A 26,075-nucleotide genomic window follows, 5' to 3' on the forward strand; every position below is an offset into this window, starting at 1 on the left:
ATTGCAGGAAATATCGTCAATAGTGATATTGCACATTAGAATGTTTCTTAGATATCTTTTTTAATATTGTTAATTATATTGTTGTAAAACATATTGTAGTTAGTAATATCATTTTGTGTTGATATTGTGGTTAAAGTATACTGTTCTGTTTTATATATCTGAAAGCAAAAATGATTTTTTGATTTTAAATTTGCCATTTAATTTGAGATTAATGTTTTGTTTATATTAATGTACAAATGTAGTTAAAAAATGTAAAATAACATTTCTAAGGCAAAATAACATTTTTTGTAGCAGGATGTTGTGTTTACAGAGGAAAAGGGTGGGAAGAATGTTAAAAATATATGATGTTTTTATTTAATTTATGTTTTTATTTGAAAATGTAATTTTAAGATTGTAGTGTTACACTTTATAGCTGTTATTATTTAGGCTTTAATGGCATATTGTATAGATGCATTTATTTTCTAATAGACATTTTATTATTTATTAATAATTTGACATTTTAAGGTAATTTAAAAAAAATGTTAATGCATTTTGTATAATTTGGAAAAATACATTTATATTTGAAACATATTTTGGATTATAAATATAAGAATTTAATTGGATATTTATTTATTTTTCTTTTTAATAAACAGAACTATTTTTATTGCTTGTTAATTTACACGTTTTAAATAAAAGAAGTGTGTTATAGTTACATTTTATTTTAGGAGTAATACATTAAATATAGTGTGTCATTCTTTAAAGTAAATAAACATTTAAGAAATACATGTTGTTTAAGTTAGATTTTAAATATTTACTTTTGTAGTTTTTTTTTATTTGAATGATATTTGAGATTGTATTTTAGTGTATAAAATATATTTTGTATGTAATTTAGTATAAGTTGCTCATAGATTTATATATATTATAATGATGTCATAGTGTTATGTATTTTGCATTTTTTGTTTTGCATTTGGAATAGTATAAGTGGGCCTTCAGTTTTCAACACCTTCTCCTAGATGGTTTAGTTTGGATAGAGAATAGTTACTCTGTCCCCTTTAGTGTCCAACACCTTCCTCAAGATCGTTTAGTTTGGAGTGGGAATAGTAAATCTGACCCCTTTTGTGACCAGTAACTTCCCCAAGATGGTTTACTTTGTAGTGGGAATAGTAAATGTGGTTACATTTGTGTCCAAACTCTTCACCAAGGTGCTTTTTAGTTTGAAGCAGGAATACTTAATTTGATCCCTTTAGATGTAACACTTTCCTCCAAGACAGCTTAGTCTGGAGTGGGAATAGTATATTAGACCGCTTTATTGTCCAACACCTTTTTCAAGATGGTTTAGTTTGGAGATGGAATCTTAAGTCTGACCCCTTTAGTGTTCAACACCTTGTCCAAGAAAGTTTCGTTTGGAAGAGGAATAGCACATATGATCCATTTAATGTCCTGCATCTTTATTGTTCCATCATTTTCTGAATATGGTTTAAATTGCAGTTGGAGTAGTGTAGTATATTTACTTATTGTGTAAGTATTTTAAGTAAGCATATTGTAGTGTAATGTTTTAAGCATATTAAACTTCCTTTGTGTTTTGTTTAGTTTTGTATTTGAGTTTTGTATGTATTTGTGCAAGATAAGTGAAGAATGTGACTAGAGTAGCAGTTGTAGTTGACTCTAGTGTGTTTTTCTGCAGATAATTAAATGACAATGAAAGTTTTTTAAATATTTTCAGAATCGTTTTTTAAGTATTTGTTGAATGCACATTCTTTTTTATATTATACCTGTAGATTTCTTACAACATAAAAGAATGACAAGGGTATAAATTGTTTTGTTTTCTATACAAATATTTTAATTTAATTCATAATGGTAATGTTTTGTGCTGTCATTTTTATTCATACAGTTTTGTTTCACATTTTTCTTTTATTTTGTAAATTTTACATATTTGATTCTTCATATATACATTTTGTTTCTGAAGCAAATTGCATTTAAATATTGGTTAACATTATTTACATGTATTTATATTTATATATTAATTAGTACTATTGTTTTACAATGTGTATTTTAGAATACTTTTTAATATAAATGTTACATATACATTGGTATTGGTTTGTAATTTTTTTTAAATATTTTAATATATTTTATACAATTCTTTCAAACATAAACATTCTTATTTTTTACACTTATTGTAACATTTGCACTAATTTTGATTGGAAAGTAATTTTCTTTATATTTTTATTTTTGTGGCCATTATTTTCTGCTACCTCTATTTTGTATTCAACTAGCTTTTGTTTTGCTTAGTGTTAGTTAGCATTTCGGTGTAACATAGGGCCCTATTACGATGTCAGTTGGACAAGCGTCCGATCGACACCGTAGTGGGATGGAATCCACCCAACTATTAGTCGACAGTTCCACCAGCAGTATGTTTTATTTTGATAAAAACTTTTATTGGGTTTTAACAGCCACCAGGTGGCTAACAAGAGTAGGCACAAGTATTCAGCATTTCACATACAAATTACAACCAACGAGTCAGAACATGTACAGAAACGGATCGCTGGACATTGAGCCTCCCCGGTGGCGGGGCGCGGAGATAACAAGTCAAAGGTGCAACCACTTCCCCCACACACGGTCATATATACGGGGGCAGCCTCTTCCCTCAAACATCACCCTCTCCTGCTGGGGCCACCAGTCAACTCCACGGCGCCACTTTGCGACAGTAGGGGGAGTAGAACTCGAGCACCACACCGCAATATCGCGTTTGGCAGCGAGGAAGGCCATACTAAGGAATGCCCTTAAAGCCCTGGTGCCCCTCACGCCCTCCACTATACCCAGAAGGATCAGGTTGGGGGAGAGGTGTATTATCCACTCCAGTACCTCTGACAGTTCGCTTGCTATTGCAGTCCAGTATGTTTGTATTTGAGCCCAGGACCAAACCATGTGGAAAAGAATCTGCGGGTGCAGCAGCGCATCTTGGACATGAGGCATCGAGTTGGAGACCGGCCATGTGTAGACGTGCGGGGGAAAGATATGCTACATGGAGATAATAGGTTTGCACTAGCTTCAGCTTGGAGAAGATAGTGAGCTCGAGGGGGCATCAGGGCATCGTGCCTATCTGCTTCATCTAGGGGGTCCTGAGGTGGTGGAGGGAACCAGGGGAATTAATTACGAGAGTGCAGTAGATTTGCAAGACACCTCTGCGCCCCAGGTGGCCCATTAGGATTTTGGCTTCAAGTGGGTTCAACTCCAGGAGGGGTTCTGCGTCATGCATGTGGGCATGGAGGGCATGTCTGATCTGGCGATATTTGTATAATTTAGAGCGGGTGAGAGTGAATGATTGCTGAAGATTGGCAAAGGAGCGCATGTGTGTTCCCGACTACTTGTCCCCAAGCTGAAAGATCTCAATGGTGTCCCATGCTCTAAAGCCTGTAAGTGTTGTCACCTCCTTCAGCCAGGTGCCATGCCATAGTGGAGTTTGTTGTGTGAGCTTACCATCCGACTGCACATGGTGCAGAGCAGCACGCCAGGCCAAGGGCACCACCCGAGTGACCGTGGGCAAGCGGGATGGGATCTGGGCACCGTATAGCATTCCCTGCAAGGCAGGGAAGCCGATTTGTGTGAGCTCTAGTTTATAGGCTGGGTCTGACCACCCCTCATAATACCAGTCATGTGCAACAAGGAGCTGGGAGGCAAGATAATAGAGATATAGGTTGGACATGCCTAGCCCGTCGTCGTATGGGCCTCGTTGGCAGTGGGTGACTGGGAGACACAGCCGGATGCCCCACCATAGGAAGGTACATGCATCACTCTCCAGCTTGTGGAACCAGGACTTTGGAATCTGAAGGGTGATGTTAAGGAGCATATAGAGGAAGCGGGCAGTATCATCATGTTATACAAGGCAATCCAGCCCATCACATTAAGGGGTAAGCTCTGCGACCTAGTCAGGTCCACCTTTGCCTTCTGGGTCAGCGGTCGCAGGTTTAGGGCCCAGGTGAGTTCAGGATGCAGCGCCACCCACACGCCTAAGTATTTGAAGCTTAGCCTATGGAGGGGATGCTCGACTGCCATTCAAAATAGTCCCTTGACTGGGCCAGGGGAACTAGCACTGATTTAGCAGGGTTTATCTTTAGTCCAGAGGCTTGTTCGAAGGCCTTGAGCAGAAGAAGGCAATGGGGGCCACTCTGTGCTCGGTATGCCAAGTATAAGAGGACGTCATCTGTGTAGAGAACAATGCGGTCCTCATGTTGGCACCCCACATTGTGGGTCGTTGCGAATGAGCCACGCTAGGTGCTTCATTGGCAGGGTGAAGAGAAGGAGGTACAAGGGCAGCCCTGCCTCATGCTACACCAAATAGGGAAGGGGTTTGAAAGGACCCCATCTACACGAATTCTGGCCAAGGGGTGGAGTAGAGAAGGTCGACCATTCCTCTGAAGCGTGGACCGAGACCGACACTAACCAGCACCTTGCACCTTGTGGAGTTAGTGCCGGTCCACCATATCAAATGCCTTCTCGAAGTCAATAAGGAGTAAGGCTAGATTTTGCGGCAGGGAATGCCAGTGGGCAAGGGCCACATGGTGCCATCGAATGCAGTGTTGTGTGCTTCTTTGCGCATGAAGCTGCACTGGTCCAGGTGGACGAGCATCGGCAGTGCACTTCTCAGTCTGTTCACCAGTATGGTGAGTAGGGAGATGGGGTGGTAGTGCGTGCATGAGGTTGAGGGGCGCTGCGTTTTGGGGATCACTACTATAGTAGCGGAATCCAGGTTGTCGGGGAAGGAGCCAAGACTACACGCCACTTTGAAGAGAGCGAGGAGGTGGGGAGATAAGTCTCGGTTTTCCCGACTTCCTCCATCGTGATGGGGTCATCTAAGAGTTGGTATTCTTCCTGGGGGAGGGGTGGCAAGCCGGCCGTGTTTAGGAGGCGGTCACTGGCTTCCCGTGCTCTGAAGCTCGGTACGGAGTATAGAACCTTGTAGTAATGAGCGAAGGTTCTCGCAATGTCCGGTAGAGCTTGGTGCACTTGGCCTGTGTTGTCTCTGATCTCTGGGACTATTCTAGTGGCTTGCTGATGAGAGGCCAGCCAGTACAGCATTTTCCCATTCTTGTCACCCCAGTCGTAGATATTGGCCGCCTTCATGCACCACAGTAGTTTGGCCGCTTATAGAGAGTGAAGGCGTAAATGCTCCCGGAAAAGAAGCAGGGGCCGGGTGCTATGGGCGGGTGCCGGGGTTCCGTGGCACTCACATCAGACAGCACGCTCCTCGTCCGAGGCCAGGCTAAGTCTAGGGCTACGGGAGGGGTCCAAGTCCAGACGAGGGGCCGAGGAGGTTTTCAAGGAGGAAGGCGGAGGCTGTATGTCATTCTCAGAGTCATTCCCATTGCCCGTCAACTGATCTACAGGCAGGCTTACATCAGCTCGGAGAGTCTGCGGGGGGGAGTTCAGCAGAGAAGCCGAGCCATTTCCGCCACGTCTCTTCCAGGAGTGGTGTCGTTGTCCCCAGGATCAGGCCCGGGAACGGGCGGCAAGTTCCAACGTCTGTCCCGGAGTGCCGGTGGGGAGGGAGGGCCACTCCCGCATTTGCCTTTTCTGTTAGCCATTGCCAAGCTGCATCGGGTGCGTCAAATAAGATGGACCTATTTTGCAAGATGACCCGGAGCTTGGCTGGGAAATGGAGGCAGAATTGCAGACCCATGTTTCGCAGTTTCAGTTTGACATCTTGGAAGGATCGCCTGCATTGCTGGACCTCTTTGGTGTAGTCTGAGAATATCAGGACTTTTGTGCCATCATAGTGGAGGTCCGGTTGGGAGGGCGCTGCACTAAAAACCGCGTCGCGGTCGCAGAAGTTCAGGATTCGGGCAATGATAGGCCGTGGGGCGGCGCTGAGAGGTGGCCTCGGCACCAGGGAGTGGTGCGCCCTCTTGACAGCAAAGCAGGGGGACAAGCGCCCTTCAGGCACCCATGTCTTGAACCACTTTTCGATGAGATTGGCGATTTGCTTCTGGGACGTGTCTCCAACGGATTCAGGTATCCCCACGATACGGACGTTATTACGCCGCGAGCGTTTTCTGCATCTTCCGCCTGTGCATGTAGCTTCTCCGTATTTTGTAAGGAGCAATAACATCTGGGATTTGAGTGTTGAGACTCCATCCTCGACCGTAGAGATTTGTGACTCCGTCTCCGTGATCCTGGCTATAGCGTTGCGAAGGTCCTGGCGGAGCAGGGCGACATCCATTTTCACCTCCCCGACTCTCACCTTCACCGCGGCCTGGGAGGTTTGGATTGCTTGCAGGATGACTGAGAGATTGTTGGCCAGGGCCTCAGCTATGTCAGAGCCCGCGGAGCCCGGGGGGCCGGAGGCGAAGCCACTGGAGCGAGTGGTGTAATGGTCTATGGGCATCTGGGTGGGAGCGGCACACACGGTTCTGTCTTTCCCCATGGCCCAATCGCCCCTGAGCCAGACCCTGTCCTGGCCTCGAGTCACCAAGTCTGATGGGATGTCACTCCACAGAGAAGGGGGGGCAGGTGGGCCCTCCGAGACAACAGGATCTGTGTCCACTGGTTGCACCTCCACATACTGCTGGTGCCGGAGAGGGGACGGGAAGAAGGATAGGCAATGAGTGTTCCCAAAGACGCGGATCTATTGACGAGCCAAGCAGTAAAACAAGCCTTAAGAGTATGGGGTGGGCCTGGAGGCAGGCAAAGTAGTCACCCGTCAGTCAGCGTGGGGCCTCGTCACTCCCAAGAGCCGGAGCCACAGCAGGTGGACTGAGTGTCAGATGTACCCAGTGTCTATATGGAGGGGGGGTCTCCTCAGCCTCAGAGCATCCGGTCAGTACTCGAGCAGGCGGGTCACAGTTGGCAGATCTGGACAGGGCCCCCAGGCAGTCACACCCCTGAGCACCTCAGGGTGTCCCCGGACCGAGACGGGTCCCACCTATCTGCGGTGCCGGATTATAATGCTGTCATAGGGATTACAGTGAGGCGTCTGACTGGCCGACGGGCTCCTTGAGCCCGTTGGAATCCAGCCAGAATGATCATCTGGTTTAACTTTCGACCAATTGCATTTTAATGCGTGGTTGAAAGTGAAACCCGCGATATGACTCGTAAATAAAAATATCTCTCCATATGAACACTTTGTTTTCAATTTTATACGTTTCTTATACAATACCTATTATTTTATTTGCCACTAAAGTTCACTACATAACACACTGATAATATAAATATAAATTTTCGCTTATTTTAAATTGAACATAAAAATCCAGAAGATTATACGAAACATTTATCATACTGCACATATCATTTATATCTTCACAATGTATTGCATAAATATCTTAATAAACAGGTCAAACCTGCCGAATTTGAACAGGAGAAATGTGTATGGTATTTACCGTACCATGCGGACTTTGGTGTGTTACACACCAAAGTCCTCATGTTATTCCCCAATAACTCGTAATAGGTGCTGTTTATCACGCCTGATAAGTAACAAACCCTAGGGTTTGTAATCAGGTCCTCTGTATTTCACTGACTGAGCTCCACTTGGGGCGGTGCCTGCTCGCGGCTACCCTGAGTGCAGCACATTAATTGCAATAGATTGCACCATCCCTGTGTGCGCCCGGCGCACCTGTTTAAAGATGCACCGTGGGGCAAACAATGATACAGGTCCAGTGGCGAATCTCTTCTTCAATTCCAGCTCATGGGGTGAGATTGAAAGACTTAGCCGCTATCTATTTGGTTATATTCAAGGGGTGTAAAAATTCCACCTTCATCTTTGCGTAATGCTCTAAGTAAAACATGTGTGGAGCTGTCACCAAGAGGATCCTTCTTGTTAGGACTGACATTCTAAGACACACCCAGTAGCAAGTAGTGCCCTCCAAGTGCTGTCCTCAAAAACTCACCTCTCTCTTTGCATTAGTATCTGTCTTGTGATTCTGAAATGAGACCCCTGGCTCACGATAGAGGCTGACTTCCATGACCACCGTACAAAGCTGGTAAATATGAGGCATCACCTCTTCTGCATTCATCAAGGACAAGCAAAAAATACTTTTATGCGTAACCCCAATTGTGTGCCAAGGAATGAATGGGAAAGCATCATTTGTGGTTAGGAACATGCATTTTTGGTTCAGAGGCACATATGTGGTCAAAGAGTCAGTAGTTTTTGGATGTTGGTCCTGTACATGTTTGAAGGCTTGGACCTGCCTTTGGACGTAAGGATCATGCAAGGGGAGGCACTGAGGTGTTACATGAAACATATGCTGCTATAGAGAGGAAAAGTTGTAATCCATGTTCTTGCAAATGTATCGAGATCCCAGTTTCTTGATTGGTAGACACTTCTAAGATGATCTGAAGTGTGATTAGTTGGAGTGCCAGTGGAGAATGGGCCATTGCATTGGGTAGTAAAAGGGACAGACTTACTAGAAAAAGGGAAGGGACTAGGGATGAGTAAGAGGGGTTTAGTGTGGGTCAGATAGGAGTTTAGGGAGGGACATCTCCCACCCACACAAGAGTAAGCGAATTGCACCACGCTGGGGGTAGAGCAATGTAGCTTGCAGTGTGGTAGTAAGTCCACACTGCAAGTTTGTGAATATCAACAAAAACAACTTATTCCAAACTGTAAATGTACTCAAAAGTGATGTTACCTTTGTGAACCAGGCCCAGCATGTTACAGTACAGCAAGGTAGCCAAAACATGAGACTGTTCAAAAAAGTCTTAACTCTAAAATCCCTGGACAGGAATGCCATCCCTCTCAGCTCACCATCTTGAACTTCAGAACAAGCAAGATATCTCCCATACTTCAGCAGGATCGCCGTTCCTGACAATCGTCCTCTCTCTTCCAAAAATGTTTCCATGTTTCCTCTCCACTAGTTTCAAAAGGGTCACCATCATCCAAAAAGAATCATCTCAACCTCCTTGGAGACTCAAAAAGTTGAAAGCCATCTGAGTATGGAAAAGCATGTCACCTCATTGATAAAATCCTTCTATTTCCCTTGATTTGAATTCTCTTTCCTCTGCAGTTGTTCCTCCAAGCGTGATGACAATCAATCACTTTAAAAAGGCTTTTTTGGATTTTGGTAAGTGTGTCTCATCAGGCCCTACGAAGACATGCTTTGCAAAACTACAACATATTAAAAATGCTACTACACCCACATTGTGTAAGCTAAAGAAATCTGATCATGTTTGTGATGCCTATAGTAGTTTCTAGTATTCAAAGTTGCATACCTTATGCAAGGATTTACTGTTTTCAAAAGTCATATGCACCAGTGGAAACCTTAAAATGTATACCCCCAATTAAAACCTTGCACTCAACGAACCAGCTTTCAGTGCCAGTTCCTAAGTATAAACTTAGGGAGTATGGTGGCAATGTCTTCTAGGAAAAACCTGGTAGTGAGGGACAGGGGAAAAAAAACAAGATGTGGGGTCATTAGTTTTTTGGTTTTTTTCAAAAACAAACTTTTTTTGAAAACAAAACTTTTTTTGAAAGTTTGATGGGCAGCCATCATGGCTGACGGTACAGCCTATCAAACTTTTCCAGCTCGGATAGGAACCGTCACAAAAGCGAATCCTGGCAATCTAAATAGATGCCCATGGGGCTGGAAGGCAGCCATAACTTTGGTGAGTAGAGGTACTTCAGGATAGCTAATGTGACGTCCTCGACCATCCTGATGGAGTAAACTCCCTCTGTCAAGCTCTAAATCTGCTGTAAGTCATTTGGAGTTACACTGGTTGATTCCGAGTAGTTATTATAAATTCAAGTGTCTGCATCCATCACTTTTGTAGTTGTTAAAATGTTTCTAAGTAACATACCTGATGCATCCAAAGACGAGCTACCATCTGGTGCTAGAAGACAGAAATAGGTGAACAACTGATCAATGCAGAAAAACCACACAACTTCTTCAAAATCAGTGGCAAAACTAACTAAATATAGCCACAAAGTGCCCGCAGGCAGAGTGAGCGACCCATAGTGCACAGACCTCTGCTCATAAACACAGGATACAAAGCTCAAAATATAGCAACCAACAATAACTTTGCACAGATTGGCAACCAGCTATTGTAAAAAGATGTAGTGTAGCATAGATCCTGAACAGAGAGGAGAGAAACTGTTGTGCTCTTTGGAGTTGATGCATGCTCTGCTATCAGTGCAAGAAAGCTAAGGAAGCTAACGAACGAGTGGCAACGACTAACAAACACAAGGATATTATGCCGCATTATCGTGCTGCATCCAGTGGGGCATTTTCCCACTTTGTTCTTGTGCAATCTGCTTAGTAAACGAGGAGGAGATGGTAGAGTTATCCCAAGGAGGTTCCCTCTGCCTAGGGCTGAGATGCTCAGTTGTGCTAGGTGGCCACCACAGCCCATCCGCCAAAAGTCACCTCTGTTAGTTTGAAGAAAAAACTCCTGGCACCTCATGAATGCTGCTTTGAGGGACCCAGTACACATCTGGAAAGCAGGATGTGATGCCTTTTCGTAGACAGATGGGGGGAGAAGAGATCCCATCTCTTCCACATTTACCTCAAATGAACCTTAAATAACAGTAATGCCAAAAGGCTCTTTGTGAAGGCTTGTGGTATGTTCAGAAATTGAGTGTTTGTGTGTCACGAAATTAATCTGATGCCATTGGGGGTACTTTGCTTTTAGTTTTGTGTCCAAGGGGAAGCTATTGGTGAGCAAGTGGTCCTTCATATGCTTTAAGGATGTTTGCCTGGTGTCTTGTGGACCTAAGACCCATGTAACATGTAAAGAGAAGCTTTTGAGGGTTACATAATATAGTATTTATTATATTATGATGTCCAAACAAAATATCACATAGAGGACCTCAGAGAAAAAGTAGAGGAGGGACAACAGCAGGGAGGTTGATATAGAAAAGAAACTGCAGTATTAGGTGATGCAAGAATCCACAGGCAATCCATCTTCAACTCCAAGGTCATAATGAAGGGCCTTCTGTTAAGATGGCAGATACTTCTGTTGGAAACAGAGACCCGCAGAGTAGCACCCACTGCACCAGCTGCTGTTCAGCAACTGTCCCCAGCAGAACCTCTAAAAGTTGCTTGTAAAGCTGTTCTCTGACACAGCTGTTTATGACTTGACAATTCCTTACCTGCTTCATCTGAAGGTAAGTTGCCATCAGGTGCTGGAAGACACAAATCAGACAACAAGCTAGTCAAGACTGGAAAATATAACATCACCAGAGGCACCACCAATATTGTATTTGGTCGTGTGTGTCCTGACCGATTGTGAGCAAAGCTTGATGAACAACTTGCATCCCAAACGTAGGCACTTGAGCTTTATTCTTTTCTCTTGAGTCAGAACCATAGACTCCTCTAAAGACTGTACAAATCACAAATGCTGTATGTAACAAAAATACATTTTCTCAAGTCTATATAAAAAGTACTTACCAGAAAGCTTAAAGTATAATAAATCGCACCAACAATTGCTTCATATTGTGTACCTCCAAATGTGAAGAGCTGAGATGGATTAAGATGACAGGGTTGATACTAAGAATTGGGACATATACTCTGTTGGCCATTGCTTGATGAAGTCTTCCCTTGCTCACTGAAGCTTCTCATCAAAGAGGTGGGATATTGTTAAGCTCCTGAGGATGTCTCATCATGCAAGCACAGTTCCCAGGACTAGGGAGCTCCCATAAATTGCTTTGCTGTGGCTCGTACTACAAGAAAGGCCCTACCCTCTCCTTATCTAGTTACATTAGAAGGCTATCCAGTTGCTCTTTGAATGTGTTCAGTCTTCTGGGAAAGAGCTGGTGAAGTTATCCTGGGATGGGCATGGGAGCGGGCATCCACAGATGCCCCTCGGTCAGTGTGGGAAAGGATCCATCTTGAAATTCTGGAAAGGAGTCTCTGACACAAGATGAAGGCTACATTTTTACGACTGAAACAAAGCTGTAAATCGTGGGGGTGTATGTTCACAATGGACTCGAAAAAATAAAGTCCAAGCCCCTAATTCAGTGGGATTACGGTAGATCAAGATGTCATTTATATATTTGGGTCAAAGATAAATGTGAAGCCACTGGAGTTATTGTGGCTGTGATTGCAAATTTTTGGTAGGCAAAAAGCCTGCAACCTGTTGGAGTACACTTGAGAGCACTTCATTTGGAACCTGAGGGGCTTGTGGGTAAGGGTTTTGTATTCAATTAATACCACATTTGCAGCATCAGAAAGGATAAGCTTTAGTCTGCTTCTAAGGACTTTCCATGACCATGTGTCTGCATGGAATTCATGACTGCAGTGCTGCTCCTTACTAATCCCTTCTTCCAGATCAGTGAGTATTTCTGAGGTGCCCGCATGGGTGATTGGGTGCTGTGTCAGCAGGGAACGTGTGCAGTCATTCTTGGTACTTGAATGGTTTTCAAATAGGGGCGAGGCAGTCACATGATAATAAGAAATAGAGTGTCCAATGAGAGGAGAGATTCTCTAAGACAAAATGGATTCTGGAGAGTCTCTTTATGTAGAGAACTCAAATTACTGACCTTGGAATGCCCCACTAAGAAGCTGAATACAGAGGAGGTGAGTTCTTCCATGAGCAGCTGGTGGGTGAGGTAGTCTCATCTCAAGGCTTTCAGCTGTTGCTGCAAACCGCAACTAAGAATTGGATATGAGTGAGATATTGTTTGCCTTTACAGCCAAAGTGTGGTTCCGTTTGGTCTGGAAAGGTGGACCGCAAATTCTGTGCTGTCCTCCAGCTAAATATCTGCTCTCAGGCTGTTGGTGCCATGAAGGTACTTTTGTTCCTGGAAATGTGAAGGGAACCAGTACATTGGCACATGCTGTGAGGGCAAATGTAATATTTAAGACTCCCACCATAGTGTTGAGTTTGTAAGTTGTTTAAGGTTAGATCAGTGATTAAAATTATAAAGAAAGGTTTCACAGTGCTTTCACTGAACCTAGCATGGTCATCCCATCAGGTACTGTGGTACTCTCCTGGAAGCTACTAGATAAGCTTCTGCCCCATCTTTCTCAGAGAAGTTTCCATGGTGCCATGGTAATGAGGTGGAAGCTTGCGGGTATCGCAGGAGCAGGAGTGCTAGAAAGAAATTGGAGACTGTGGGGGTTGGGTGCACGCAGGTGTTGAATGTGCCTAGCCTCACACCAACCCCCGCTGCGCACGGCGAAAGACAGTGTGCAGAGGGGGCCGGCTGACTGCTGAGGGTTGGCTGTTGGTCCAATTTAGAATATGATGAAAAAAGGACATATTAAAGTGGAATTATAGTTAGGGTAGGTTCTAGGACCTTAATACCCAGTAGTGCACTAAAAAACAAAAGTTAAGGTGAGGTTATAGATAGGTGTGAAAATGAGACTTCAGTTAACGATTAAAAAAAAAACACTGAAATACACCAGTTATAGTTTAGTCTTACACCTATATGCTGCACTCTTATCATGCATTTCTTATGACCTAACATATTAAATCTGTCATGACATGTTAAATCAAACAGTACTGACATACATGATGGTGTGGAAGTTATAGGTAGCTGATTAAACTAGAACTGTGTTTTTTTTTTTTTTTTATTTGAGCTCATTTCTCATTTCTTCACCTAATTGTAACATATAATGTTGCTTTACCCTTTGTTTTTTTCTGTGAATATATATATTTATATATTGTCCAATTGTAAGTTCAATAAATTCCCTACTTGAAAATGCTTCTAAATGTATTGATATTTTTCTGGCACCGTAAGCCACTGCTTTACCATCATATTTACATGATTCTATTAATTTTCTAAAGAAAATCCAAGGTATTCCTTGGTAAGACTTCTATTTGATGGCCATATTTCACGTAATGTCACTGTACACGCGAATCAGACATAAAGATGAATTAAAGCAGTGAAACACTTTTCATGTGACAAATCGATCAGCTATCTGAACACGCAAACATGCTTAGTGAAATGTTGAACTTCTGCCTCACCCATAATGTGTTTATGTTTAATGGAGGATATTATTTACAAATGCAGGGCACAGCTATGAGGACCTTATTAGCCCCAACGTACGTGAACCTTCTTATGGGATATTGGGAGTCAGATTTTGTATGGGCAGAAGATAACCACACGAACTTGGAAAATGTCAAACTATGGACTAGGCTCATTGATGACCTCTTTTTAATTTGGGAAGGGGACAGCAAAAGCCTGGAAGATTCCATCCTATCTCTAAAGAAAAATGATCTCAATTTAGCCTTCACCCGTACCATTAGTCCCACACATATTCCATTTTAGGTTTTTGAAGTCTACATAAAAAACAACTCTATCTGTACCAAGATACACAGAAAAGTAACCTCAGGCAACAGCATCCTTCATGTAAAGAGTGGACATCCGCAAAACCTCAGATGAATTATCCCGTTTGGGTAAATGTTAAGAGCCAGGAGAAATTGCTCTAATTTTGAACAAGAAATAAATTAAATGAAAATTAGGTTTTTATCTAGGAGTTATTCACTGGAAGTTGTCCAGACTGCAATGGAAAGAGCAAGGAAGAAGCCAAAAGATGAGCTATTGACACCCAGGTGTAACGCCCTGAACGTCTCAGGATCGTTTAACAGACACGACAATGAGGACGCAACCACTTGTGAAGGGTTAGTTCTTTTAATGAAGGCAAATAAAATACAAAGAACAAACAAAAGTTATAGTCACTGGAATCCTCCAGGCTAAGTACGTTACCAGCCCACAGCACGGATGGTCCTAACCGTCCTCTGCATATACGCCGATCCCGGCGTATGCCAACAGAGGGCAGAAATGAAATGGCCGACAATGCCAATCGGTAGGCTGTGAGGGGCACGAAGAGTGTTGGGGAGAATCGAGGAGTCAGGGAAACACCCAGCCGGGGTCTCTACCTGAAGGGAGCAGCCGCTCAACCTCTTCCTCAGACTGCACCGGGACGCGGAGTCACCTCCTGGTGATGCGTCACCGATACCCCAATCACAAGCAAGAAGACTGAACCGAGAGCAGCCGCTCGATCGATCCTGTGGACTTCCGAGTCTGTAACGCGGCAAACACCTCCTGGTGTGCGTTACAGCTGGCAGTCCCTGTGTCTCTGGTCGGGCTGGGAGTTACGACTCCAACCAGCAAAAGCGCCACTGCGCTTGGACTCAGCCGAGTCAAAAAGCGAAGCTCAATGGTTGACCGGTAGAGCTTCCGGGTCCTTCACAGGTGACGATGGGGCAAGACACGGCCCAGGGAGTAACGACTCGACCTACCTCCGTTCTTGCCTTACTGGAGCACCACTCCGGAACACTGCTCTTCACGAAGCAGGTACGTCGGTGTAAACACAATATCCGACAGCCTTGTACCTCCCGGTTCCTCCCTTTATAGGGCGTGTTTTCCTTGAGTTATGTAACAGCTCTCCTGTTTACATAAGGGCGTGTTTCCCTTGAGTTATGTAACAGCTCTCCTGTTTACATAAGGGCGTGTTTCCTTTGAGTTATGTAACAGCTCTCCTGTTTACATAAGGGCGTGTTTCCCTTGAGTTATGTAACAGCTCTCCTGTTTACATAAGGGCGTGTTTCCCTTGTATGACAGGAATTCTTGACACCAGGAAAAGAGACTTACACGAAGCAAAAACGCGTCTCATTATTGACTTCAATGTGCAGCATAAAGTGATCAGGAAAGTCATTTAGAGCAATTGGAAAATTTTGAAATTAGATGAAAACATGAATGGAGTTTTGATGGACTACCCAGAATGCACCAATATAAGGTAGCGTCATAGGGCGATCTCTTAACTAGTAGTCACTTTAACCATTAACCCCTTCTGTGCCCCGCCCTTTCCCCGCCCTGTGCCGGGCGTTACATTAGCGGGCGGGGTTCATGACGAGATAGTCTCGTCATGGGCACAGCGCAACCGCGCTCCATGACGAGACTATCTCGTCATGGGCACTGAAGGGGTTAAACTGTAATGAAAACAAACTGGCTAAATCAACCAGGTTTTAGAAGTGCACTAAATATAAGGCATGTGAGCATGGAACAAATAAAACTAGTTACAAATTGTTAATAAAAGACATGGAACGATTGAAGAACACATAACATGCAACTGCAATGTATGTTTTAAAATGTCCGTGTGGAAAATACTATATGGGAAGCACAGTGAATAGAATGTGTCTGAGAATTTTACAGCATCTTTGAGCCATAATAATATTGCGATTTCTCTTTTGGGATGACCATGAAGGAAACTCAATGGGATTACAATATTTTGGCATCAAACACATAAATAACACGCATTTGCAATGCAATCAGTCTCGCCTTTGGGACCTTATGTGTATTTAACTATGCAGCACATTAGCCTGGGTGCTGAAACATCTACTGTCCTTTAACATGGAGGGAAAGTAAGCACCAAAAGGCGTGACGCACCAGGTATAGGAACACGTGAAGAGAAATATTGCCTTTCAGCAGGCAATGGTATAGTGCAAAGCTCTGTTTTTGATATAAAATCAGGGCTTTCGGTGGTCATATCACTGAAAATACAAGATTTGAAAAAAATATTATTGTCTACAGGTGCTCGTGGAAGACAGTTTCTATGGACTGGAATCTAAAGAATGCTAAAGTAATTCTGGTATTTTACTGACCTCTGCTGGTTGTTTTCTATCAAGAAAGTTAAATAGAGGCAGTTGCCAGAAAAAAAAAGAAAGTCCCTCAGCAGAAAGCAATTCTGGTATTTTACTGACCTCTACTGGTCTCTTTCTATCAAGACAGTTAAATAGAGGCAGTTGAACAGAAAAAAGTCCCTAAGCACAAGCATACCAAGTCCTAGGGCTGATCTCCAGAGCCCACAAAGTACATACACATATAAGTATATACCAAAGTATATGCAAGAGGTCTCGAAAGCTCGACCTAAAAATGACAGAGGAGGAGATTGCCAATTAACTTTGAGAAGGATTGAGTCAAGACTGATAATCTTGATGGGTGCGGAGGCAACCATGGGACACAATTTAGATGCCAAACTGCATGTACATTTATAAGGTTAACTCTGACTTTCAAGAATATGTTATTGAGAAGATTATTTTAATATGCTGGAGCTAAGAGATGGCACTAAAATATTGCCACCTAAAATAATACTTTTTTTGCAATTGATGTATAGTAATCTAAGAGAAAAATGGTTTTAGACATATGTGAGATAGAGGATTAGTACTCCATAAAAAAAGTGAAAAATTAAATCTGGAAATTAAATATTATGCACTTCCACCTTGCATGCGCCTGTCGTAATTGCACTTCTAAGGATTAGCATTTAAACTTTAGCACTTGCACTTTGATGGATTCATACAGATATTTGTGAGAAATAAGAATATCTCTTTTCTCTATCTGTCCCTTTCCCATCCTTCTATATACAATGAATTTCTTTTTTTTTATTTGAACCTTAACTTACTACACTTTCAAATGGAGCACACACCTGCAGAGAGGTGCATATGCAGGTTTTCTACTAGTGAATGAAGCACACACCTAAGAGAGGTTCATATGCAGTTTCTGTACTGGTGAATGGAGCACACACCTGCAGAGAGGTTCATATGCAGATTCTGTACTATACACTGGAGCACACACCTGCAGAGAGGTGCATATGCAGATTCTGTACTATACACTGGAGCACACACCTGCAGAGAGGTGCATATGCAGTTTCTCTACTGGTGAATGAAGCTCACACCTGCTGAGAGGTTCATATGCAGATTCTGTACTATACACTGGAGCACACACCTGCAGAGAGGTGCATATGCAGATTCTGTACTATACACTGGAGCACACACCTGCAGAGAGGTGCATATGCAGGTTCTCTACTAGTGAATGAAGCACACACCTAAGAGAGGTTCATATGCAGTTTCTGTACTGGCGAATGAAGCACACACGTAAGAGAGGTTCATATGCAGTTTCTGTACTGGTGAATGAAGCACACACGTAAGAGAGGTTCATATGCAGTTTCTGTACTGGTGAATGGAGCACACACCTGCAGAGAGGTTCATATGCAGATTCTGTGATAGCCACTGCAGCACTCATCTGAAGAGAGGTTCATATGCCGATTCTGCATTTGTGAATGGAGCACACACCTGCAGAGAGGTTCATATGTAGATTCTGTACTATACACTGAAGCACACACCTGCAGAGAGGTTCATATGCAGATTCTGTACTATACACTGGAGCACACACCTGCAGAGACGTGCAGATGCAGGTTCTCTACTGGTGAATGAAGCACACACCTGCTGAGAGGCTCATATGCAGATTCTGTACTAGTTAATGGAGCACACACCTAAGAGAGTTTCATATGCAGATTGTCTACAGGCCACTGGAGCTCACACTTGCGCAGAGGTTCATCTGCACATTCTGTACTAGCGAATGGATCACACACCCAGAGAGGTTTATATGCAGATTCTCTACTAGCTACTGGAACAGACCCCTCCACAGAGGTTCCCTTAAATTTCCCAGTTCTTGAATTGCGTCTTTTGACCAGAAAGCGGCAACACTTTAGGTGCCCTAGAGTTTGACATTCATATAAGACCAAGTTCCTTGGCATGTCATAATATTGAGCAATATACTCCAGCTGCCAACGCTCTGAGAGTCACCCTGTCTGTTAGCAGTATTTTAAGTTATGTAAATTTCACCTGGAATGTCCCTCATAAAAAAAACTTTGCTTTCTGAAACTCCAAGATAAATGTAGAAAGTTGGCATCAGGTGGCTGAGGTTCATTTTGAAATGGTGTCCTATGTCATGAACCCTTCATGCACCCTCAGTGTAGTGGGCTTAGTGTGCAGGGCACATGCTGTATTGCCCATGTGGCATTTAATGGCATGCTATGATACTATGACAGATGTTCCCCAAAGCCAGTGATTCCATTGCACTAGAGTTCCTGCAAACGTCCTCCACAACTTATGAACCAACAGAGTACCTTGCTAGGGCCTTTGTGTGGTTTTCTACTGAGTCTCTGCGAACTTTTCCCAGAATTCCATCAACCAATAGAGTACCTTACACCCACTGTTACTAGGGCCTTGGTGTTTTTCCATTATGCACGTTCGAGCAAAGACGATACATTTGTTTCCGGGTAAATTGGTTCCAACCGTCAAATTGCACCTGCTCTTCCAGTAAGATCAAAGAGAGTGTACTAACACATGTTTCCATTAAGGGTTGTTGAGAACCTTCCAGTCAGCCATGTACTCCACATTCTAGCTACATCTGTTGATCCTTTGAGAGGGTATATAATTCACGCCCAGCCCCAAGTCGTGACGTGACCTCTCTCCCTGTGGAACAAGCTCCACCCTTCCCACTCACCGGAAGAATCCAGCCGGAACTGAGAAGCTCTCTATTTTCCTTCAAGTCCAAGTTGAACTGGTGGTTCCTGTGGCTTCAGCTCCCTTGACGCCTCCTTCATCTCTTCCTCTTGCACAGCTACTCCTGTTCCTCCCACAACTTCCTGAGTCAAAGCCTTGAGATCTTCTTCAAACTTCAGACAAGTGGAAGAACAAGGCTAAGTATTTGATTTCAGGTTAGCGCGCACTAATCCTCCTATAGTAGTAGGCAGGATCTTCAAAGACTGTAGAATGTTCCTCCATTCCCTCTCCATGATTTCCTCCAGCACTTCTTGTGTGTTTATGCTCCGGACCCTTCTTGAAACCATGGAGCTTGAACTATGATTGCATGAGAACTAAAGACTTTAGCTCCATGTTTCTCTGATGAACAGTGGTGCCAAGAGACAGCATTTCAGAGCATATGATATATGTATAAACCTTGTACTGAGGTCTGTGTTCCTGCTTAATCCTTGGGAGTGCCAGTATCTCCAATCTGTGTTCAGAGTTAAGCCTTGGGAGTGCCAGTAACTCCAATCTCTGTTCCGAGCTAAGCATTGGGGGTGCCAGTAACTTCAATCTGTGTTCCAAGTTTATCCTTGGGAGTGCCAGCAACTCTAAACTCTATTCTGAGTTTATCCTTGGGAGTGCCAGTATTTCAAGTCGATTCCTGGGCGTGCCAGAAACTCCAGTCTATGGGGGGGCGTGGCTTGAACGCCAAAGAAAATGGCCGCTGCCTGCCGGAGCTCCGTGACGGAGTAGCGTGTTCAACTTCCCCCAGGGCTTCCTCTCTTCATGGCGGACTCTTAAGGCTGTGGGAACATGTTCCGCATTCCTACCTGCATTGACTGGGATGTCAGCGAATTTTAATCGATAGCGGAATCGGCTGCTATTTCCTTCCTGTGTCTGCCGCGGCTCCGTGAACGCCGCGACCGCCATTTTGGATGTTCCGGTTTCCCGCGTTTCGTCACTAAAAGTTTTCCTCACATCCACTTACTCATGTGACTGACGGTGAGCGTTTTATGGCCTCAAATGTTCTGCAACTTGACTTCTATGTCTTCCTGACGTCGTGGTGTGATATTACTGACGTTGGCTATGGGTATATTAATGCAGTAGGTTACTCCCTCCAACCTCATTGACCAATTTTATAAACGCAAGTTATTTTATTCACATTTCTTGGTGTCCCGTTTCTGGAGTTGAATGGCAATGCCTCGCACTAGCCGTGGTGGCGCCCAGCAGCCCAAGTCTTCATCCCTGGCAGACCCTAATCCTTACAGTGTGCTGCAGGAGTCTGTGGAGGAGCCCGGTTCTGAACCTGTTAATTCTACGCCTCTGGCTTCCGTTCCTTCATGCTCCAGTAATAAATCGATTTCTAAGATTCCCTCTGCCTCTTCTTCATCTTCTGGTAAAAGAACAAAAATTAACCCTCCTTCTCCTCCTAATACTTCACCTATACTTTCAATGGAGCTTTTGTTGGATGAAATCCGCTCTCTTAAGCCATACATGACAGAGACTAACTTTCGCCTCCAACATCTTGAGGATAATTGGTCAAATACTGAGAAGAGAGTTGATGCTCTGGAGATTCATGTCGAATCTATTCAAGCTGTTACAGACCACATTCCTGATATGCGAAGGGAGATCATGTATCTGACACAGCAGGTGGAGAATTTGGAAAACAGAAATAGGCGTAATAACCTACGCATTTATGGTCTTGCGGAAGGAAGTGAAGGTCCTGACCCCTTGCTATTTTTCCGCTCTTTTTTACCAAAACTTCTCGGTTTTCCTGCCACACCTCCTCTCAACATCCAGCGAGCTCACCGCTTGGGTCACAATCCGAGTTCTTCTGCTTCGTCTTCTGCTTCGTCCGCTCATGTGAAACCTAGAGGTGTTATCTTATATTTTTTGGAGTATACCGACCTGCTTAGAGTCCTACAGGCTGCCAAGCAAAAAGGAAAGATTCTTTGGAACGGCTCTAATTTGTTTTTTGCCCAAGACTATTCTAAAGCCACGGCAGATCGCCGGAAGACATTTTTGGACATGAGGCCTGCTCTCCGTAATTTGAATGCTCGTTATGGTTTATTTCATCCATGTTTGTTCAAAGTCACATATCAAAACAAAACAACTAATTATGAGGACCCTGCTCTTCTTCAGCATTTTTTGAACACATGTAGAGATGAATCTATGGACATGTCTCGATCGTAATTTCGGTCAACGTATTGACATTTGTTGTGTTTCTCTGTTTTATACTCAATTTTTGCATTTTCTTTTCTGTGTTCCGTATATAACTTTGCTGGTTAACATTTTTTCTTCTTTGTTTCCTTTGTAGATACATTACTCAATCCCTTTCTCCTTCCTTATTCATTGTCCCTGGAGGTCGTCGTCCTTCGTACTCCCGTCAGTCTTGGAGTTGTCCGTCTTGGTATGCTGCCTTTTCCTATGTGGCTTCACCCTCCCCATCCTCAATGTTTACCTGTGGTATGTCTTTATGATATATTATATTGGGTTTTTCTATCATGTCTTTTTGTTCTTTGTTTTTCTCTTCAAATAGCGGCGTTATTTTGTATTGTTTATTCTATTATTGACTTTTTCTCATTTTTTCCGTTTTCTATTTCCCTCTCTTCTCTCTTCTTTTCTTACCATTACATTATGCGTATTGCTGTTGTTGTTTCTCTGTTTTTTGTTCTAATCCTCTCTGTTACTTCTTTCTCTCCTCCTGCTTTGCTAGTTTTCTTCTTATCTTGCTTTCAGTTTTGTTCCTGGTGTTTCTTTCTTCACTTATTTCTAACTCTCTCTCGTTTTTTCTTATCTCCATCTGCTTACATTTTCTTATTTTCCACTCATTTTCTTATCTCATACTTCTTTACTGCATCTTATCACTGTTCCTCTAGTGCTGATGTTACTTCTCTCCAATTTTTATACGGTGATTTTCTGGTTATTTATCTACTTGATTGTCTCTTACACAAGAGTTATTTTTGTTATGAATTATATACTTAGATGTCGCTAAATATATTTACTTGGAATGTTAAAGGTTTGGGCTCTCCCATTAAGCGGCAACGAGTTTTGTCTCATTTAGCAAACTTAAAGGGAGATATTGTGCTATTACAAGAAAATCATATACAAGAAGTTGAAGTTACCAAATTACGCCGTAATTGGGTAGGTCATGTATTTGCATCTCCCGGTTCAGGGAAACGCAATGGTGTTGCAATTCTCTGTCATAAGCGGTTAAATATCAAACTTATAAATCAAGCCAATGATTCTGAGGGTAGATGGGTCATTGTATCTTTGTCAATTGATAAAGTCCCTTTAACTATTTTTAATTTGTATGCTCCTTCTACACATGATAAATTATTTTGGCCCCAGATATTAGTCTCGTTGATGCAATCCTCTGATGACTATCTCATTTTAGGAGGAGATTGCAATATGGTTATGGACCCTATTTTAGATCGAAAGTCCCATTCACGTTTCTCTCCCTCTTCCATGCATACTCAATTCACATCTACTATATCCCAAAGCTCTCTTGTTGATTCCTGGAGACTCTGCCATCCTACACTTCGGGAGTATACATATTACTCACCAGCTCATTCTTCACAGTCCCGGATTGACTACATTTTTGTTTCTAAAGCCCTGATTCAACACATTACCCATTCTGAGATAGGCTCCATTTTAATTTCTGATCATGCTCCAGTCTCCTTGCGCCTCGATCTACTTCCCCCCATAAAAGGTACTAGGAGATGGAGATTTAATAATTCTCTCCTATTAGATCCCAATTTTACCCCAGCTTTCCTTGAATTTTCATCCCTATTTTTTACTGAAAATGAGTCTCCTCTGATATCCCCTCAGGTATTATGGGACACTTTTAAAGCTGCTTCTAGAGATTTCATTATCTCGTTTAATTCCCATAAAAGGCGTGTTGCATTCCATTCCTTACAGTCAATCAATACACAAATTAAGCAACTGGAACATTGTTATCATTTAACTTAATCTCAGCCTGACTTAGATAAACTTCTTACGGCCAAACTCTCCTTTAATAAACTCTCCACGGAATCTGCTAATCTAATCCTACTTAAATCCAGTGCCAAATATTATTGTGCGCAAAATAAGGCAGGCAATCTTCTTGCCAAGTATCTTAAAGTTAAACAAGAACGCACAAAAATTGAGTCTATTGTCTCCTCATCGAATCTCACTCTTCACAAGGATGAAGATATTCTGGCAGAGTTCACAAATTTTTATCAAAATCTCTATACTCCGGAATCTCCTCCTCTGTTAACGGATATTGATCATTATTTATCTTCCATTCCTTCTCCTTCCTTTCCAGACACTGACTTTGTCCCATTAGAAGCGGATATAGGCCCTAAAGATATCTTAGAGTCCATTCGGACAATCAAAAAAGGTAAGGCTCCTGGACCAGATGGCTTTACGATAGAATTCTATTTACATTTTGCTAATTTGCTTGTTCCCAAACTTCATCAACTATTTTCATTTTTTATATCGTCCAAAAAATCTGAAGGGTCTTTTCAAGAGGCCTTAATTTGTCTCCTACCTAAGGATAACAAAGACCATACTTTATGTAAAAATTATAGGCCCATCTCTTTAATCAATCTGGATTATAAGATCTTTGCAAAAATTCTTGCGCTCCGTCTTGACAAAATTTTACCTAGCATAATTGGTAAGGAACAATGCGGTTTCATTAAAGGTCGTCACCTTTCTGACAATACTCGTCTCTTTTTTAATGTACTGAGTAAGTCTCATTCCTATCAACATTCTTTAGCTGCTGTTGCGTTAGATGCTGAAAAAGCATTTGATAGGGTTAATTGGCAATTTATGCTCGCAGTCCTTGTTTGGTTTGGTTTTGGCCAGAAATTTCTTGCTTATGTCTCTTTATTATATTCCTTTCCTAGATCTTTTATCCTAGCTAATGGTCTTGTCTCCTCTTTGTTTCCTCTCTTCAGAGGTGTCCGACAAGGATGTCCTCTTTCTCCTCTTCTTTTTATTTTGTCTTTAGAACCTTTCTTGACAAGAATTCGTATGAATACAGATATTACTGGCTTCCCTTATGGGGATAAGTATTTGAAACTTTCTGCCTATGCATACGATATTCTCTTATTCATCTCCAATCCACAATCCTCTATTCCATCCTTTTTATCGGAAGTATCTGACTTTGCGGCAGTCTCAGGTTATAAACTTAATGTTGATAAGTGTGAAATTCTCCCCCTGAATAAATTTTGTTTTCATGCAGACTTTTTGACTTCTTCTTTTCATTGGAGTCCGGTTAAGATAAAGTACTTAGGCCTGTGGTTCAAGTCCTCTATTAAAGACACTGTAGCACTTAATATTAAAAACCTACAAAAATTGATACAAGACTCTACAACTCGTTGGCACCCCTTGTTTTTATCCTGGTGGGGAAGGCTGGATTCGATTAAAATGATGTTAGTTCCCATTATTTTGTTTTACCTTTCTAACCTTCCAGTTAATATCCCTAAGTCTTGTTATAAGAATATATATTCTACGCTGTCTAAATTCCTATGGCAACATAAAAAGGCTAGAATGTCTTTTGCAAAACTTAAATGCCCTAAGCAGTTGGGTGGAGTTAATTTTCCGGATTTTGCCTCTTATCATTCCTCATTTTTCCTTAAACATTCTGTCCCCTTATTATCTGGGCAGGTATCCGATGCCATTTCAAAGCCTTTATGGGTTGAGATTGAATCATCTTTTTTTCATCCTTTTACTTTTGAAGAATCTGTATCGCTGTCCCATATTCCTAATAAATTTTCTCTCCCTATTCTTAAAAATTCTCGGAAAACTTTTTCTCCTCTCTTCTTGGGAGGTTTAGATGACCGTTCGCGTTTTTTACAATCTCCCTTGTGGTATAACCCGCTTATTAAACTTCGTAATAGGATGCTTTTTTGGAAGGATTGGAATAACCTTGGTATTAATTGGACTCATCAATTGTTTGATGAAGGCACTTGTATTCCCTTCTCTACCTTCAATCTCGCTTTTCTTTACCTGTATCATCTGTATCCAAATATAATCTTTTGAGTGTAGTTTTGCAAAACAGTTATGATGCTCTTTCTAATTCCATCACACATACTAACTTTTCCCCTCTTTCTCTCCCTTGTTTACTTGCTTCTTCCTCTGCTTCCCAGATATATGCAAAACTAAGAGATACTGCTGGCACTCGAGATAAATCTAACATAGAAACAGATTGGGAATTTGATGTAGAGGACACTTTTTCTGTTTCATTGTGGCAAAAGGTCTGGACCAAGATAAGGAAATCCTCTAGAGCAGCGAATACAACCCAAACGTTGTTTTTTATATATAACAGACTTTTGATTACTCCTGTCAAATTGCATACAATTGATCCTTCCATCCCCTCCTCTTGCTGGTCTTGCTCAGCGTCGCGGGCAGATCTTAAGCATATGTTATTTAGTTGTCCGAAGATTCATAAATTTTGGTCTGATGTGTGGACTCAGATCAATAGAATTTTTTCCACATCTTTCCCTCTTACATTTTCACATATCTTTTTAGGTAGTCTTTCAGACATATGGTCCTCTTCCACCACCAATACGTCCATTATTGATTTACTTCTAGCTGTAGCGTTTCAGCAAATCACTAAATCTTGGAAGGATACCTCGAATGTTTCCCTTCAAGCTTGGTGGTATGGAGTTTGTTATCACCATAGACTTGACAGAGCCTATGTTTATCCCATTACACTTGCCATTAAACGAGATTTATTATGGCTTCCCATTACAGATTTCTTAGACGTGTCTGCTAGACCCTTTCCCCAACATAACCCGTGTACAGAAGAAGTTCCCAAACCTCCATGATAACATTCCTGATGGTTTCATGTACATATTTTTATTGCT

At 42.4% G+C, this 26,075-nt stretch overlaps 1 protein-coding gene across 1 annotated transcript in view; it reads right to left on the reverse strand.

Annotated features, from left to right (window-relative positions):
• The window catches only part of MFAP5 (microfibril associated protein 5), a 215,524-nt gene that overhangs the window by 50,607 nt on the left and 138,842 nt on the right, over positions 1-26,075 (reverse strand). Inside the window, exons 5-6 of the mRNA XM_085619919.1 lie at positions 11,057-11,089; positions 9,766-9,798 (exon numbers count right to left, since the gene is read on the reverse strand). Coding sequence (XP_085476045.1) covers positions 9,766-9,798; positions 11,057-11,089 — 66 coding nt within the window. The remainder of the gene's footprint in view (positions 1-9,765; positions 9,799-11,056; positions 11,090-26,075) is intronic.

The sequence above is a fragment of the Triturus cristatus genome, chromosome 7 (assembly GCF_964204655.1).
Source record: "Triturus cristatus chromosome 7, aTriCri1.1, whole genome shotgun sequence".
NCBI classification, from domain to species: domain Eukaryota; kingdom Metazoa; phylum Chordata; class Amphibia; order Caudata; family Salamandridae; genus Triturus; species Triturus cristatus.